Genomic DNA, 19,486 nt, shown 5'->3' with positions numbered 1-19,486 from the left:
ACAATGTTAAACAACGTCTAGTGTTTTGTATACAGAGGCCACAGCCTGCTTAATGCCATGGCAAACACACCATTTAAAATCCTTTTAACCTTGTATTAAAAATAAAGGAAAGAAGGAAAAACAGTTCAAGCATTTGCAATGTAAAGTGTTAAAGAAGGCTTTCACTGCAACAGCATTTCTTGTTCCTTTACCTTTAGCTGGGGAGAGTTTTAGAAGGAAAAGGTCACATGCTGTTAAAGATGATAATAACTGATAACTGGATAAAAGAGAAGTTAGTTGAGATGGGTGGGAGCTCTTTTTTGCTGCTGCTGCTGTTAAAGACCAAACTTTTTCAATCTTATATGTGTTTGGGATTCAGCTATAGGTGGTAAGGATAGCAATGTTATCTGGATCCCTCTCTCTGGCCCGGTCTGATTAGAACATCTCTCGGGATCAGGATGATGAATGCCCAGAGTCCCAAGAAACAGTGGGGATGGCAGCTATGATGGTGATGTTCACAGTAGTTGCCTTCATCTGTTCTTGCCTAGTGGCCCCCCAAAGTCTTTCTGTAAGGTCCCACAAAGTGAATGATAGGAGGAATAGCCCAGCCCCTCATTATTTAGTCCACCAATTAGGCCTAATAGCCGACACACCAATCTTGGTTCATTAATTTCCAGTTCCATATCTTCTGTTTATACACCAAACATGATTTTCACATAGGCCTTGAACCATGTCAGTAGGCCCTTTTGTTTAGACTGACAGTTTTTTGTCCCCTTTCTGTACCTTTTTGCCATCAATATATGTTGTTATAGGTTAATGTATTTTCATATAAACTTTATATTCTTTTACAACTGAGATTACAGTTAGGATAAATTTGTTGGTCCAGTTATCGTAACAATGCCCAAGTCCACCATTTAAGTACCACTGACATTTTCATTGCTGCCACTCAGCTGTCACCAAACCCTGTAGGTGCCCAAGGTGCTTAGGTGCCTAAGACCCCACTGGTGGGATTTGTAAAGCTGTGTAAGCACCGATGCCATCCCAGAGCTCATGAGCAGCTTGAAGTCCTGCCTCAAACTGAAGTCCCCGGGACTCCAAAGCAAGATCTTAAACGAGGTGGGGGAATGCCTGTCTTGCCAGAAAGGCCCAATCCTGTAGGCATGCTCAGAGTACACCCAGTGCCGGCTCTACTGTTTTTGCGCCCCAAGCAGCACGCCGAATTGCCGCCGCACATGCATTTCTGCAGCAATGGCAATTCGGTGGCAGCTTCAGTCTTCAGCCGGAAGACAGAAGCTGCACCGCTGCGGACAGCTGAACATAGAAGCTGCCGCCGAATTGTCGCTGCTGCAGAAACGTGTGTGCTGCCCCACAGGGACTGCCCCTGCTGTCCACGGTGGCAATTCGGCGCGCTGCTTGGGGGGCAAAAACACACGGACTGCCACCTCTTGCAGATTACCACCCCAAGCACCTGCTTGGAATGCTGGTGCCTGGAGTCGGCCCTGAGTACACCTAACACCTGTTGCCTATCAGCCCCTGTATCAGGAGAGTAGCAGAATGTCTGCATAAAACACAGCCTATGGACAGAGCCATAGGGAAATGTAAAGTGAGTGTGAGCAGATGACAGAAAGACAAATTTGTCTGCCAGGGCATGGGTTTCTTAAACCACTAGCTGTTAGGTGCTTAATTCCAGGAAGAGGGTTCAGAGGTTACGGCCCTGAGCAGAGGGAGGCTTCTATATCTCTGACCCATCAGCCATTTTGCTGCCTAAATCCCTTGCTTCTTCTCAGCCCTCTCCTTGGCATTTCACTCCTGGGTAGCTTAGATGGTTCCCCATTCAGCTGGCTGACTACTTAAAATTCCATCCTTAGGTGCCTAAGTCTCCCTATTAATTATATGGGGAGCCCTGACGCCTAGCTCAGGGCTGAAAATTTCACTGGGCAGCAGGCCTCCTAGGGGTTAGGCATTGTGATGCTGAGTACCTTATGCATATGCATAAGTACCTTAAAGGATCTAGGCTGAAGTGACTTAGGCAGCTAAGTACCAAATAACTTAGCACATAAGTCAGTTAAGCCTTGCAAGGCTGAGTGGAGTAACACCTAAATACCTTGGAAAATCTGGGCTGTGGGAACTTAAGGTAAAATATTCAAAAGTGCCTAAGTGATTTAGGAGCCTAAGTCCCATTGAAAGTCAATGGTATTTAGGTTTGTATGTCACTTAGACACTTTCTTTCTGACATGGCCATTTTTATATTGTAGTCTCTTACTTTAAACGTTTATTTACCAAAAAGAAAAAGATTACAAAATACTTTAACTATTCATGTTACACAATATTAACCACCAGACTGACACTTTTTCTCCACAGTTGACTGTTTAAAGCAATATTGAATGATTTTCGGTATATAAGAGTTAAGAGCCACCTTGTGCATCCAGCAGCAGAATTTTACCCAAAACTGTTTTCTTTGCAAAACTAGAGGTCACTGCTATTTTTTTGCTTTACTAAATAAATGCTACTTTTGAAAACACTTTGGGTAAAAATGTCCAAAGGACCTAAGCAACTAAGTCCTATTGGAAGTCAAAGATTAAAGTATTCTTTTACTTCTGGTTTATATACTTAAATTTTTATCACATTTTCTACATCAACACTAGGCAGCTTGCAACAGCAATTATAGGACAGCTAGCTTCATCTTTGTTCAAGAAATATTTTTTTCAAATATGTAATATGAAGTAACAAGCTTAAAATGTTTTGTATTTCTGCACAAAAGTCTGCAGAAGTCTATTTTACTAGATATGGCCCAGATGAGTAAAAGTTTAATTCTGCGTAAAAGGTTTTCACTAGTTCCAACCAACCAGTGAATACTATGTTACACAATAGCATTAAACAAGAAGAATAAAACTGTCCTGGATCAGAATCGAACTGTTAATGTTATTAAGCTGCCATTGAGACGATGGCCAAATCATAGGTTTTAGGCTCCCTTCACTTTCAGAAAAAGATTTCAGCTGTGTTTCAATATACAGTAGATACAATGCCTTGCATACAATATATGCTTGTTGGTATTTTTAAGATAATCATTGTGTGATTCAAGTTTTGGGAAAAAATTGGGGCAGGTAGAGGATGGGAAAAGCTGTATTTCCTTGGGCAAAAATACTACTTTAATGGACAGCAAGGGCTCTTTTTTCTACACCAATCCAATATGACATCTGAGCCAAAAAAAATGAAACTGGTGCCATACGCACTGCACACAACCTGCATTTATTTAAAAATATGTTAAAGGTCGACCGAGAATGTGCTTTGCAGTTTGTATATTTACTTAACTGACGCTTTTGGCATCTACTTTTCCTGTCCGTTTTCTGCTGTCTTCAGTCTGTTTTGCCTTCATAAGAGAAATACTGTGCATATGAAAGAGGTCATAATGAATCCTCCTTCAGGAGAATTTATTTTTGTAATTGTGCTGTGCTTTTAAACTAGTCTCTGTCTGTTGTGCAAATGTTTGAAATAGCTTGCTGAATCCCTAATTCCATTAAAAGAATTCTGGGACTAGTCCAGCAAGATTTTCCCACTTTATTCCCACTCAACTCAGCTTTCATTTTAAGTTATTGCTCATGCAGTACCACCCATAACCATAACCACCTGCTCCCCAGGCAGAAATAATTTCGGGAATCTTCTTGTTTAAACATCTTGGGAAACTGAAATGCAGAAAAGTTAAAGGTGTGACTTTTCTAAACTGCCTGTGCACAAAACTGCATGTGTAATTACCATAGTTGAATGCACAGGTTGGATAAATGCATACAATTGCCAGTTAGAGGCAATACTGACCAGGAGGTACAACTGGTGACCACAATTTGTGCTGTAATTGTGATGCAACATTTTGGAAAATCAGGCCTGAGTAACTTGTCCAAAGCCACCCAGCCAGTCAGTGGTAGAGCCCAGATTAGAACACAAATTTGAGCCCTCTAGACATTACTTCTTATAGAGCAGTCAAGACATAAAACTATCACTGTTTGGTGTATTAAAAACAAATTTTGGAAAACTTCTTAGTAATTTGTTGGCCAAAATTATACCATACTATTTATTGCAGACCACAGTCTGTTGTAAAGCTCTGTGATTCCCTGTGCACTGCTCCACATGCTGCTACTTGGGAGCCCTTTGCTAGACAGCTGGAAACCATAGCAATGGACTTTTCTGCATCCTGTGGGGTATATGTGGCACAAGTGTTGAATAAGAGCATGCTGTGCTGTCCATTGGCAGCCAGTATGTAAGCAGGTGATCAGATTCACCAGTGGCTAGGGCATGGGAAAAATATGTTTTTGATTGAATTTCAAATGAGAAATGTGTGAGTCATGATGTATGCAGCATTTGACTTGTTTTATAGTAAAAAGGAGGTGACTCTGTCATCTAAAATAAAGAAACCTCAGGATAAGTCTGATGCTATGAGGACAGAAGAACATATAATACTTGAGAGATTTAAACTGCTTCCACATTTAGTGTGGCTTTTGAGGCCATTTTATGGTTCAGATCTGTGAGCCATAGGACCCAAATATTGTTGCAACAACAAAAGTGTATCATGGACTCTTATAAACACTCCCAAAGCAGTGTAGCCTGGCAAATGGGCACAGGCTTGGGAATTAGGAGATCCTGAGTACTAATCCTGGCTCTACCATTGAGTTGCTTTGGGCCTTTGGCAAGTAACTTCACCTTTTGTTCTGTTATCATGTCTTATCAGCTGGAATACTTACCTACAGGGTAAGTGCGTATTAATAGCTGTGCTTGAACACATAGTGGTCTTACTGCTTTAGGCAAAGATGCATGACAAGTGGAGAAAATATTTTTTTTAAAGTCTCAGTGGTATGAGTGAGTTTGAGTTACAGAGTTCTAGCCTGAATGTTGAGTCTGTCATGCTTAGAAACACCAGCAAGTTTGATACCTTTAATATAAAAGAAGCTGTGAAAGATCCTGTAAATACACATGCTCAGAGTTAAGCATGGATGTAAGTGTCTGCAGAATTGAGGCCATAGAATTCTTGATCAGTGGAAACAGCCCCAGTCCCAAGTTTAGTACAATTCTCTTTTAGAGATCCCAGAATTGGAGATGGTTACAGTTTCAGTATCTGCTTAGCCTTATCTACAATGCCTGGCTTGGCAACCCTTCACTGTACTTTACTCCAAGTGAATCGGTTCAGAAGGAGGGTATTATTAAGCTTTGCTTCCTTGGAATACTCTCAATAACAAGATCCGATTATGATGTGGTCTACTTAATCATTGACTTTCCTCATCTGAGGCTGTCTCTGTCTGCATAAAAGCCAATACTTTACTTTGCTTGAGGAAGCCACTGACTTCCTGTTTGGGGCTGGAGCGTAGTATAGGTATGTAATATTCATAATGTGTTTACCTGCCCTAGTCTTGTTTGTAAACTTATATTTGTAATTTATATACATAGATGTTATCTCATGAATATTTAAAACAAAATGATTCTATATATTATATAGGAATGGAATATAGGAATGTTTTGTTTATAGATAAAACTCTATTGTTGCTTTAGGCATTATATCCCATTTTCAGTTACTTTGCATCCCCAAGGATGGACTCAGTGGCATATGTAGGTGGATACAGTCTATAAACACTTTAGTACAAGAAAGCAGCATTGTTTTCCCTCTCCACAATCCCCCACCTTTCCATTTTCTTTCTGTGTGGTTCAGCTGAGCAAGTTGTTGAGGCTCTAATTTGGCTTGTGTACTGGTTGTGTTTGCAGAGATGGCAGTTAGGAAAAAACATCTTTTTACATGTAAACAGAGTGTATTTGATATGGCACCAGTTAGCGGCAATAGAACTGGAGTCTCATGATACCTTTTTTCTAGAATCACTTTTTAAGAATTGGACTGTAAATTTGTGTTTTGAGGTCAACAAAATGAGTTCATAGACTTATCAGACAGAGGTGTGAAGGTCTGTGCTGTGCATATTCGAGGCAGAGCCCAGAACTTGCAGCCTAGGAGTGTGAGGGTAGCTTTAAGCCATCGTTGCGCCTTCCCTTCCTGCTCCAGAGGCTAGAGAGGCACCCAGTGGGCTTGTCTAGATCCAAGCAACAGCTGTCTCCCCAGGCTGCCCTATTGCTACATTGCTGCCTGCTGCAGCTATGTCCCTGCTGTGGCCCACTTTGTCCTCTACACCAGTGGTTCTCAAACTAGGGCCACTGCTTGTGCAGGGAAAACCCCGGGCGGGCCGGGCCAATTTGTTTACCTGCCGCATCTGCAGGTTCGGCCAATCGCAGCTCCCAGTGGCTGCGGTTTGCCGTCCCAGGCCAATGGGAGCTGCAGGAAGCAGTGTGGGCCAAGGGACGTCCTGGCCGCCGCTTCCAGCCACTCCCATTGGCCTGGAGTGGCGAACCGCGGCCATTGAGAGCCATGATCGGCCGAACCTGCGGACGTGGCAGGTAAACAAACCGGCTCGGCCCACCAGGGGCTTTTCCTGAACAAGCAGCAGCCCTAGTTTGAAAACCACTGCTCTAGATAACTGAAAAAACAACATAGTAATTATAAGAACGCCCATGTTTGTCTAGATTATAGCTCTTTGCCGGTTAGCAAAGAGCTGATGGAAAAGCATAGTCAAGGTTCTCAAAATGTGAAAACCCAAAAATCTCTCCCCAAATTCCCCTAAAACAGGTTCCATTGTGAACTGTCATCCTCACAAGAGAGCATATTTAACCATGGGAATGGCTTGAGTTTGGTTTTGTTTTTAAGTGTTTTGCTTCTGTGGTATCTCAATTGCTTTTGTGTTTGTAACGGGCTAACAAACTAGTCAGTCTATATCCTGTGGATCTGCAGCTATAAAAAACAAGGTGGCTGCTGGGATGCGCAGAATCCAGCAGGGTTTAATGTCGTGGGGTAGGAAGTGCTTACCTGACGGAGCCTGGACTGTATTCTTATTTGCCATTGGCATTTAAATCTGAATGTACAGAGCTGGAGTGACATCACTTGTGATACTAGCAGCTTGTGTAAACTAGAAAATTACATCGTGTTAGACTGTGCATGGCCTAAGTCTGCTGCAGCGCCAACCAGCTGACACGAAGTTAAACAGACCTGTCCTTGTCAAGTGCAGTATGTTTAATAGCATGTCAGCTAACGTGTGCTGACAGTGTAATTTTCCAGTGTAGAGCACTTGGGAGCATTGGAAGATGTTCTCAGCTGCCCACCTGCATATGAAAGACTTAATGAGCCTGAGAACTCCAAGATTCAAAAATAAAGGGCAGGGTTCAGGCTCAGGCAACACTAGCATTACCCACAGTGCTGGGCTCTGGAAGTGGAAATGGCCTAGCAACACTGTGCCCCCAGCTCTCACTTGCTGGGAGGTTTTCAAGCAGCCACCACAGCTGGAGAAGTGGATGGTGCTGACTGGAGAGGGGATGATTGATTCAGCATATCCCCCAGGGAAGCCTCTGGTTTTCTTTGAGACTAAGCCACAATTTAAAGCTGTCTTAATATAATATATGGAGATACACCTATCCCATAGAGCTGGAAGGGACCCTGAAAAATCATTGAGTCCAGCCCCCTGCTTTCACTAGCAGGTCCAAGTACTGATTTTGCCCCAGCTCCCTAAGTGGCCCCCTCAAGGATTGAACTTATAACCCTGGGTTTAGCAGGCCAATGCTCAAACCACAGAGCTATCCTCCCCCATAGAGGAACTCCTGTAGAAGGAGGGCAGTGCACAACTACTTTATCTATCCTTTCTCCTCCCTTTAAGAGCTGAATTTCCCTTCTCAGTGTAGCTGCCAAGCTGGATGGGAAGGTTCAACTTGCACACTTCCTGTTCCTCCACTGACTTGCTACATGACCTTGGATAACTCACCTCTTCCTGCTGCCATTTATCCATGTGTAACTTGTATATAATTGATGAGGTTTTTAATTAATGGTTTAATTAATTAATGGTTACTAAGTGCTTTGGGATCCAGGGATGAAAGACATTATGTACATAGTAATTTTTCTTCTGGCTGATAAGCTATTATTAAAGCAAGTTGGAAGCTTATTTCCATTCTCTCCCAGGGAGCTCGCACATTGGCATCTTTTTTTCATGGCTGTTTGCAGCACTGGGTTTGGATATGACAAACCTGAAAAAATCGCCAAGTATTTTACAGGCGATAAGAGCTTTTTACGCAGTGAACTATCATACTTCTGGGTTCAGCAAAATGGGTGCCATGTTCCTTTAAATAACAGAGTCTGGAAAATGAAAGCTGTAAATCGTAAAAAGTTGGTAATTAGATAGTATGGCTTAATACCAAAGAAACAGCCTAGAGCCAGGCATTGTTATTGGATTACTGTAAGACTGTTTAGAGGTGCCTTACTATTTCTCCGTCTGATTAAAGCCTGTATGTGGATATCAGAAACAGATGATCTGATAAGTGGATCCCCTGCACCCCCAGATAAATAATATTTTTCCTGTTTAAAGTGTGGAGAATCCAACAGCAGTTGTTTTCTTAGTATGACTAAGCACTTGAAAGAATGGTCAGCAGCCCCACTCAGGTAGCCGTGTTTCATACAAATGTTTATAGCCTGCTTCTAAAGTGACTTACGCAGAACAGAAGTTGTAATGTCTGTTGTGTTCTATTGTTGTTGAAGTGTCTGTTTTGAGGAGCTGTTGAAAGTCTGGAATATATCCACAATTTCTCCTGGAGGGTGTGTTTGAAAACACAGGCTGACTTTAAAGTTCACACGGGACGGGCAGGGGAAGGATGGCTATGATTCATCATCACTTTTAAAAACAGTGTATCAGTCTTTGAGTTAGAATTTCCATCATGTTTTTACTCTTCCCTTTTCCTTTCCAGGGAGTGAAGCTGATTTTAGCTCTTCAAGCAGCACGGGCAGCATTTCAGCTCCTGAAGTCCATATGTCTGCTGCTGGGAGCAAAAGAGCCTCTTTTTCTCGCAAGTAAGCAAAGCAATTTATCTTATACTATGGGTGTTGCTTAGTGGAACGCCAGGCTTATCCACCACTGTTGTGCCTTTTAAGATAATTTGGACTGCAGTGTGTTCTCTGATAGTACTGATGTTGATTAGAATCTGTGATCTAGGAGAGAACAAATGTGATGTATTTGGAGAATATAAACTGTTATACAGTAGGATCATGTGACCAACAACAGTTCTGTTCATTCATGACATACCTTTGAGATCTGTCAGCTACATAAAAAAAAAATGTTTAACATAGAAAGAAGGGGAAACAGCTGGGTGTGTGCTTAGTTAAGAGCAACCATTCCAACCAATTGACCTTAACCTTCTGGTCACATCATTTTGTTTTCCTGCTGTGACAAATTGTCAGCTCACCACATGCCTTACAGGGTTGATCCTTGTGTCTTTAATTCCTGTTGCTAAATATTAAGTTCCACTCCTTTGTATTAATAAGTATAAAATACCTGGTCTTGAAAGGTATGTATTAAAAATGCCTTTGATGAAATATTTCTGTAAGTTGCCTCCACGTCACATGTCAGATACAAAATTTGTATCCACATCCAATCCACAGTCTGCAAACATGGTCTGTGGATATCTGCAGATTTGCAGGGCTCTAGACATATGCACATTGTGCTGTGTCTACACAATCCCTGCTGCTTACAGTCTTTTTGAGCTGTCAGGGAGGGATGAAATTGACAAGACAAGATCCCTGCTCTTTGTGGAATCACAAGACTGAAGCTGGCAGGGAGAGTGGAGGGACAGCATGATTCCCATATTTTCAAGTCACCTGAGCTCATCCATGATCATAACCTACCCAATGTGCAGGGGTTGGTAGCATAATGCCTAGCTGAAAGAGAATCTGATCTCTGTCTTGGTATCAATATGTAAATAAACAGCAGTTTAGCTCTGTTCATGCTGTATTGAAGGAGAATTAGGTAGCAGCTGCAACAGTGCAGTTTTGTGTTTAACTCAAGTGTAATAACTAAATGATTAAATCCTAAACCTGCTTTATTTATTACTAGCAGTATGACCTCTTGTTGTACTTTTAAATATTCCATGCAAGATACCAGTCTTAATTTGCCCTGAAGTCATGATAACATTCCTTCAAATGCACCTCTTGGGACAGTCAAGGACTGTGCAGATTCTGGCTTGCAAAAAACAACAACAACAAAACCACATTAGAAATAGTCCTGAGCAAAGAAAATTTAAATAGTCCTTTCCTTTCACTTTTGTTTTAAAATGTTTGCCTTTGCTCTGTTTAAGAATTAACAAAAAAAAAAAAATAGGCAGTTGGACTTAATTGTGTCACATTTGATTCTGTAGCATTTCAGTGACGTCATAGCCACACTCCTGCATTTTATTGTAAGCTACTTATGAAGTCACCCAAACCACAGCACTGCCGTGCTGGCTTGAAGCACCACCACGCAACCATCTGTTCCATATAAAGTGTTCATTTTCAGAAGAGAGAGAAAACCAGGCCAAACAGTTTTAAGAGGAAAGGATTTTTGCTTCATGAGTTCTGTAATATTTTCAATGATGTGTAGTATCCTTCTCATTTTCTGGCTGGATTTCTTTTTTCCATTTCTTTGGAAATATGTTTTCACTTTTTGTTACAATTTAGAGGAACAGCTTCCATGTGGGAGAGTGGTAGTGACATTTCATGAAAGTAGCTAGAAGTGTTTACAGACTAAAATGTAACTTTGTAAACAGTTTCCAGAATGTCACAGGTCCTTACCAGATGCCTGGGTATTGGCCAGCACTGATTGGAGTTGCTTTCAAGTGCAAATAGTGAATAGTTCAGAATGTTTTAAGACTGGGGAGGGACAGGTATGAGAGTGACTTGGAGGATGCAGCTGTGTTGTCTTGAAGCTCTCCAGGTACTGAGCCTTTGGGGCTATTTCAGCATTCCCTCAGTCAGGTTCAGACCATTATCTAAGTACATCAATAGTTGGCAGTGACAGTTTGAAGTACACTATGCCGAAAGGGCAAAGGAGCAGTGCTTCAAGCAAAACTTCTTTTTACTGGCCATTGTGACCTCTCAGGCCACTTGCTAAGGATCAAGAAGTCTTGCCACAAGTCTTAATTGGCCCCCAAGAACAGGGGTCCTGCTACAAGCCTGACTGAGGAAGTCTCTTGGTAAATACCAATGTAGACTGCAGTCTTCTAATTACTTGAGTGTAGACCAGAAAACTCAAATGTGCAGCTTGCTAACTTAGATGGATGTAGTGGGAATGAGGAGAGTAGGGTGGAGTCAGTGGAAACAGAAACCTAAGTATAGAAAGATAGATCTGGTAATTTTCTCTAAACCATCTGATTCTGACTAACTGCTTCATGGTCAGTGAAAGATACATGGTACCTGGAGATGCTAAGGGCATGTCTAAACTGCAACTAGAGGTGTAATTTTCAGCTCAGGTACGTGTACTTGCGCTAAAAACAGCAATGTAGGTGTGGTGAGACAATGGTCTAGGTGCTCCTGGTACAATCTGACCTGAGATCCTAGGTATGTATCCAGGAGGCTAGTCCGACCCACCACCAACCATCCCCACCCTGCTATTTTTAGTGTGCTAACTTGATCAAAGCTAGTGAGGGCATGTCTCCTCGAGCTGGAATTTACCTCTCCAGCTCCAGAGTAGAGCTTCCCTAAGACCTTCCTACTCCCCAGCTGCTCTGATTTATTTTATAGAGCATCATGGGGTGACCTTATAGCAGGACATGCTGTGATTTGCATGGTGCAGTATAACCCAACAAACTTTACTCATTTTGATTTGCCTTCAGTCGTGGCCCTCATGGACGGAATAATGGATCTTCATCATACAAGTCTGGAGCCAGTCCGCCTACTTCTCGTGAGAAGGACCTGTTATCAGTACTGTGCAGAAATCAGTTGAGTCCTGTTAACTTCAATCAGAATTATGGGGCTTCTTCAGCCAGCAGCAGTAACTCAGGTTCATACAAGGGAAGTGATAGCAGCCCAGTTATGAGGCAAGTGCTTGTTACTTTCTCCCAGTTTTAATTCTGTTATCTTATCCTCACCATTCTATACTGTGGGATCTATCCTCTGGACTGGAGAATAAAACATCTTGCACCTCAGTGCCACTGTGTAGATTTACAGGCAGGGACTGTGGTATTGGTAAAGGGTTAGTCAGGAATGCACTCCATCCTACTTTTCTGCCACCATGGAAACTTGATCACCTCAGTGTTACAAGATACATGGTCTCCACTAGCCTAAGGGCTGTGTCAGCCAGATTTCACATCCAAGTCTGATTGTTTTCATGTAGTAGTACGTGGTTTAGTCCTCTCGGCTCTTGCTTCACACACACAACTCCCATTGACTAAAGAGGAATTTGAGTGTGGAGTGGATGCAGAAGATGATGTCATCTCCAGGCTAGATCCACAAAGGGATTTAGGTACCTAACTGACACTTTAAGTGGCTAAATTCAAAATTAGATCTTGAAACATGCCTGTTTGGCTGCTGCCTGTAAACACTTGCATTCCCCCAGCACTTTCATTTCTGCTCATTAAAGTCCCCTAGGAGCCTTCATTTCTCCCACTGGGCAGGTGCACGGCCATCCTGCTGCCTGGGCACGTAGATCACTCTAAGCCCCAGCAGGACCCTGAAACTTAGTGTTCCCCCACCTATCTCTCCTGCAGAGCCCAGTCTGGTGGATGGCATTAGTTGAAAGGATATTACAATATCCTAGTGGATGAGTTACTTTAGGAGGAAGCCAGTTTAGACTCTGTGTGTGGCTGTGCGTACATGTGCACACTGAAGGCTAGATCACAAAATAGACTTGGAGATGCAATGCCTAATGTGTTATGGGATATTCTGGGGTGGGTTTCTCAGTCTGTCTTATTATTTAAACGAATCCATTGGGCTAGAGAGTGACTCCATAACCCAGTGATTAGGGCATGCCCGTGAGAGATCCAAGTTCAAACCCATGCTCCTCCTCAGGCAGAGGTGGGGATTTGAATCTGGGGGTGTCTCATACTGGTTGAGTGCCCTTACCACAGGGCTAAAGGTTGTGAAGACACCACCATTGTTTTTTTTTTACAAGAAAGGGTTTAGGCACCTAACTCAAGGAGAGGGTTCGCAGCTGTGAAACCTGAGCAAAGGCCAGTGCCTCTCTTTGGCCCAGACCTAGTCAGCTAACTCCCTTTTAGGCCTCATCCCTCTCCCTCTGCATTTCCTTAAGGGGGAGGGATAGCTCAATAGTTTGAGCATTGGCCTGCTAAACTCAGACTTGTGAGTTCAGCCCTTGAGGGGGCCATTTAAGGATTTGGGGCAAAAATCCATCTGGGGATTGGTCCTGCTTTGAGCAGGGGGTTGGACTACATGATCTTTCAACCCTGATATTCTATGAGTCTATTGTTTAACTGAAGTGGCTCTTAGCTCAGCCTGCTGGCCTTTGTGGATCTTAGGCATCAAACTCTCCCCATGCATGGTATAGGGATCCTAACTTGGGGCCATGGATGCCACAAGATAGCAGGGCATGTAAATATTAGGCAGGGCAACTCTAAGTCCATTTTGTGATGTAGCCTTCAAGGTGCACAAGTACACATAGCCACACACACAGTGTAAACTGGCTTACTCCTAGTAACTCATCCACAAGCTTTAGCTATTGTAATATCCTTTCAACTAATCCAGTCTACTCAATTAACACTCTGCTTCCTGCTGAATTCCTAACATCACAGTACACTGCCTTGTCTATATTAGTGTCAGACATCCCTGGCAGTGGCCTTGCTGTACACGTGTAGAAAGCTTTACTCTATGACTTTTATTTTAATCACATGGAATCCAAGTACAGTAAATAGCAGAATTCTTAGTGAAGTCACTGGCAAATGCCTCAAGCACTATGATTTACCAAACTAAGTCACTAATGTTTACTGTGAGAGACCCAAATTGAGTCCACTATAAACTCAGCTTTGTGCCAGTCAGGATTGGTATGGAATCCATCTACTCTTAGGAAGGTAAAGAGTTGTAGGAATAACACTGGGTATTTTTGTTTCAGACGGTCGGTGAGATATAATTCTTGCGGGGAGAATCATGGCATTAAAGCACCACATCCAGAGCAGTATTTGACCCCACTGCAGCAGAAAGAAGTTACAGTGAGACATCTAAAAACAAAACTGAAGGAATCTGAGAGCAGACTTCAAGAAAGGTACATTTTCTCCCAGAAAAATAATTTGGGGAGAGATGAGATTTATTCAGTGGTTTCCACTAGGGAAAAATCCTGAAGTTCCTACTCCCTTCTTGACTGCAGTGAGTTTTGACTAAGGAGCTTAGAATTTGTCTGTATCTGATTAAATAAAATTGTTTACAGACTTTGCAGGTTTCAAAACCCGTTCCATGAAAGCATATAGTATAGTTAACTTTTGGAAAGGAACCAGTGATCTCCTTTGAGCCTGGACTGTTTTATAAATATTTTGAAGGGATATTTTTTCAGTCAGTCTGATATTGCACCACTGACTTTTACACATGCAACTGTTGACTTTTACACATGCAACTGTTGATGCCTTCAGACTTGTAACTGTGGTTCTTCTTCGAGTGATTGCTCATATCCATTCCAGTTAGGTGTGTGCGCCGCGCGTGCACATTCGTCGGAAAACTTTTACCCTAGCAACTCGGTGGGCCGGCAGGTCGCCCCCTAGAGTGGCGCCATCATGGCGCTCGATATATATCCCTGCCGGCCCACCCGCTCCTCAGTTCCTTCTTACCGCCCGTGTCGGTCGTTGGAACAGTGGAGCGCGGCTTAGCTGACCTCCACTTCCCTAGCTACTCGTAGTTCTCGTATATAGTTATACAGTTATAATTCTTTTATATATATATTTGTATAGTTATACGTTTTTTCTCTGCTAACATAGTTAGATTGATAATTGTTAGCGGGGTTCAGGAATAGCCCCTTCCATGAACCCGGTGCCGGAGCCCATGCACGGCTCACCGGGTTTTAAAATGGGCTCGGCCTGCCAGAAGCCGATGCCGAAGGGAGATCCACACGACTCCTGTTTGAAGTGCCTCAGGGAATCACTTGACAGCTAAGTACCCCATTTGCAAGGCTTTTAAGCTGAGAACAAAAAGGAGCGGGACTTTCACTTACCCCTCCACCTTGGGCGCCGAGCGATGATCAAGCGGCTGGCGGAAGCGCCTCCTCGGCACCGGACTCCGCCGGTACTGCCAAGGCCTTTCGGCACCGGCCGTCGCCGGCACCGAAGTCGACTCGGCACCGCTCCCTTCCTCCGAGGTTGAGAGAGCCTACAATTCCTGCTGGTGCCTGACGGCTCCCCGGCACGCGCCGTGGTAGAGCCCCCTGCTCCTGCTGCTTCCGTGCCACCTGCATCGCAGCCAGAGAGCTCGCCTAAGTCGGATGGCCCGGCACCGACACCTGCAGAGGCACCGATGACATCGGCACCGTCGATTCCAGTCCCCCAGGGCCATTGAATCCGGTGCCTAACAGCTCCCCGGCACGCGCCGTGGTAGAGCTTACTGCTCCTGCTGCTTCCGTGCCATCGGCACCGCAGCCAGAGAGCTCGTCTAAGTCGGATCGCCTGGCACCAACACCTGCTGCGGCACCGACGACGTCGGCACCATCGATCCCGGTCCCACAAGGGCCGTAGAATCCGGTGCCTGACGGCTCCCCGGCACGCGCCGTGGTTGAGCTTCTGCTCCTGCTGCTTCCGTGCCAACGGCACCGCAGCCAGAGAGCTCGTCTAGTCGGATCGCCTGGCACCAACACCTGCTGCGGCACCGACGACGTCGGCACCGTCGATCCCGGTCCCACAAGGGCCGTAGAATCCGGTGCCTGACGGCTCCCCGGCACGCGCCGTGGTTGAGCTTCTGCTCCTGCTGCTTCCGTGCCAACGGCACCGCAGCCAGAGAGCTCGTCTAGTCGGATCGCCCGGCACCAGCACCTGCTGCGGCACCGACGACGTCGACACCGTCGATCCCGGTCCCACAAGGGCCGTAGAATCCGGTGCCTGACGGCTCCCCGGCACGCGCCGTGGTTGAGCTACTGCTCCTGCTGCTTCCGTGCCAACGGCACCGCAGCCAGAGAGCTCGTCTCAGTCGGATCGCCCCGCACCGACACTTGCTGCGACACCGACGACGTCGGCACCGTCGATCCCGGTCCCATAAAGGCCGTAGAATCCGGTGCCTGACGGCTCCCCGGCACGCGCCGTGGTTGAGCTACTGCTCCTGCTGCTTCCGTGCCAACGGCGCCGCAGCCAGCTCGTCTAAGTCGGATTGCCCGGCACCGACACCTCTGAGGCACCGACAACGTCGGCACCGTCGATTCCAGTCCCACAAGGGCCGTGGAATCCGGTGCCTGACGGCTCCCCGGCGCGCGCCGTGGTTGAGCTTATTGCTCCTGCTGCTTCCGTGCCGACGGCACCGCAGCCACACAGCTCATCTAACTCGGATCGCCCGGCACCGACGCCCACCGAAGCTCTGACGACCTCGGTACCGTCGATCCCGGTCCCACGAGGGCCGTCGAATCCGGTGCCTGACAGCTCCCCAGTATGCACTGTGGTTGAGCCTGCTGTTCCCTCCATGCTGGAGGCATTACCAACGGCGAGGGATCTCATTGCCATGACAGAGTCGATGCTGCCTGACCCCGGCACCGCCGGTGCAGGTAATACAGTCTCTTCATGTGACCATCCTCTGTCAGCACAGCAGAGCGGCACCGTTCATGATCACGGTCCCGCAGACACTCCAGATCCTGTCGGCACGCCCGACACCACTTGCAGTCCCGGTGCTGTTTTCCTCATCGGTACTAGTCGCACTCGCTGCACCGGTCGGTATCCCATTCGCCGACCCGCTATCGGCACCGTTCCGACTCCCGGCACCGCGACAGGTACCTTGACTCCTGTAGCCTCTCCCCGAGCCTCGAGATCTTGGTCGACCTCCAGGCACCATTCTGGTTGCGGGTCTGGATCTCGTTCCAGGTACCGGTACGCATCCCGGTGCCGGTTCCCGGTGCCGAGTTGGGCAAGGTCCGATAGAGTCAGAGACTCTGCCTGTGCCTTCTTTTAGTACCTCCATGGCCATCCGGACACGCATGCGTGTCATCCCACATGCGCAGATCTTATGCTCAGGACCACGATTCTGATATGATGGCCAGCGGGCGCCAGCCCCGAAACCGGCCAAGAGTTCGCTGCCGTCTTGGAGGACGGGGGAAAAGAAAAAGGTACCCAGAGCATCCCTCCAGGCCTCGTTGGATGCAGCAGACTCTGCGGCCAGGACTCTGGCCTTTGGTGTCGCCATGAGGTGCATCTCATGGCTCCAGGTTTTAAACCTCCGGCCGGAGCTGCAGTATGCCATTCAGGATTTACCCTTTGTGGTAAAGGCCTTTCACGGCAAAGACAGCCCCAGGCTGCCAAACCTAATGGACAATAGGGTCCTAATGCGCTCTCTCAGCATGCATTTGCCAGCGACCAAACGCAGGCCTTTCTGCCCCCACCCGCCATACTCTGTGCCTAGCCAGAGACAGGACTTTGGCAAACGGCGAGGCCAAGGCGGTCGCAGACGAACGTCAGGACCCCTAAAGAGCCCAGGTCAAGGTCCCTTGCAATTACCACTGGGACCAAAGACGAACCTTCCAAGGTGCGCCTGAGGGCGGTGTACCAGTCACAGACCGGGATCCCAATCCCGCTTTCTCCTGGCGTGGCCCTAGTTAATTTCAGATCGCTGGATCCTGCGCACGGTGGAGCATAGATACCACCTCTAATTTGTTCCAGCCCTGTCCCCGTTCAGGGACCCCTCTCACGAGCAATTCCTCGTACAAGAGGTGCAGATGCCGATGGACGAAAGGGGCAAGGGGTTTTACTCCCGTTATGCCCTAGTTCCCCACTCGAACGCAGGTCTCAGACCTTCCTAGTCCTGCACGGACTCAACCGGTTTAGGATAAGGTTGAAGTTCTGCATGGTATCCCTGGGAACCATTATTCCATCCTTGCCTCCTGGGGGCTACTATGCCGCCCTGGATATGAAGGACGCATACTTTCGCTACGCCATCTTCCCTCCGCACAGGAGATACCTCCGCTTTCTAGCTGACTGTCAGTACTTCTGGTTTACGGCCATAGTCGCCGCCTACCTTCGCTGATGTCGGATATGCGTTTTTCCGTATCTGGACGATTCGCTTATCCGAGGAGACTCTGAGACACAAACCACTCAGCGCGTGGGCATCGTCACGGTCTTATTCACAGGTCGAGGCCTGATGATTACTATAGAGCAATCCACTCTGGTTCCCACGCAGAGGTTGGACTTCCTAGGAGCTATCTTGGTCTCCTACCTAGCCGGAGCCTGCTTATCACAACTGCGGTTTTAGGCGATGGCAACAATCATCTGAGGTCTGCAGGCTTTCCCAACGACCTCGGCTCGTACTTGTCTCAGTCTCCTGGGTCCATGGTTGCCTGCAAGTTGGTAACCAAACATGCCAAGCTCCGCCTCCGTCCTTTCCAAGTCCGACTCACCTCGGCGTACCACCCGGACAGGGAGCCAATGGTCATGGTAGTCACCGTTCCCTCGAGCACCTTAGGCTCCCTAGAGTGGTGGCTAACTCCCTCCCTGGTGTGGGCAGGGAGGCGGTTTCCTCCGCCCCAGCCCTCACTGCCCCTGACGACGGACGCGTCATCTCTCTGCTCAAGTGCTCACGGTCACCTCCGAGCTTAAGGCCTTTGGTCTTCTCCGGAGCTGGCATTCCACATCAATGCCCCAAAAATGAGAGTAGTCCGCCTGGCGTACCAGGGGTTCCAGCGGCAGCTGCGAGGCCGTTGTATCTCGGTGTTTACAGCCAACACAGCGGCCATGTGCTTCATAAGTATCCAGGGAGGGACATGGTCCTCCCCCCCCCTTTTTTGTCAGGAGGCCATCCATTTCCGGGACTTTTGCATGGCCTACTCGATGGAGCTGGTGACGTCCTTTCTCCCAGGCGTTCGGAACGTCTTGGCGCTTGGACTCAGCAGGTCTTTCCTGTCTTACGAGTGATCACTCTGCCCCATGTGAGGCGTTCTGCTGTCCAGAAGCGGAGATGTTTCCTCACATAGACCTGTTCGCTCACCGAGAGAGCAGAAAATGCCAGATGTTCTGCTCCTTCCAAGGTCTCTCCTCAGGATCGGTCCTGGGCGCATTCCTGATGCCGTGGAAGGGCCAACTCCATTATGCCTTCCCACTGTTCCCACTGGTTCATTAGGTCCTGCTCAAACTCCGCAGGGGCAGAGCGCGCATCATCATGATCACTCCAGAGTGGTCCAGGCAGCACTGATATACCACGTTGCTCGGCCTGTCAATAACAGACCCAATTACCCTGCCACCCCACCCAGACCTCATCACTCAGGGCAACAACAGGCTTCGTCACTCGGACCTGCAGCCTCTTCGCCTCACGGTGTGGCCGCTGCGTAACTGAGCTGGGGTGACAGGAAGCCTTCCACCTGGTCAACGTACCGGGCCAGGTGGAAGCGTTTCTTCTACAGCTGCAATACGCTCGATCTTGCTCCTGCTGAGGTCTCGACCCCCTCTATTTGGCCTACCTCTGGCCTTCAGCGGCAGGTCCTGGCGGTATCATCGCTGAGGATACACTCAGCAACCATCT

At 46.8% G+C, this 19,486-nt stretch overlaps 1 protein-coding gene across 3 annotated transcripts in view; it reads left to right on the top strand.

The window, feature by feature from the left end:
• Positions 1-19,486, top strand: part of SYBU (syntabulin) — a 63,441-nt gene that overhangs the window by 36,615 nt on the left and 7,340 nt on the right. For 2 of the 3 annotated variants that reach the window (XM_050940881.1, XM_050940879.1), the window contains exons 4-6: positions 8,788-8,890; positions 11,683-11,886; positions 13,914-14,063. In XM_050940881.1, coding sequence (XP_050796838.1) covers positions 8,788-8,890; positions 11,683-11,886; positions 13,914-14,063 — 457 coding nt within the window. The remainder of the gene's footprint in view (positions 1-8,787; positions 8,891-11,682; positions 11,887-13,913; positions 14,064-19,486) is intronic. The other variant, XM_050940882.1, reaches the window with a different exon arrangement.

The sequence above is a fragment of the Gopherus flavomarginatus genome, chromosome 2, assembly GCF_025201925.1.
Source record: "Gopherus flavomarginatus isolate rGopFla2 chromosome 2, rGopFla2.mat.asm, whole genome shotgun sequence".
In the NCBI taxonomy this organism is placed as follows: Eukaryota; Metazoa; Chordata; order Testudines; family Testudinidae; genus Gopherus; species Gopherus flavomarginatus.
This window is presented reverse-complemented; position numbering and strand designations above follow the sequence as displayed.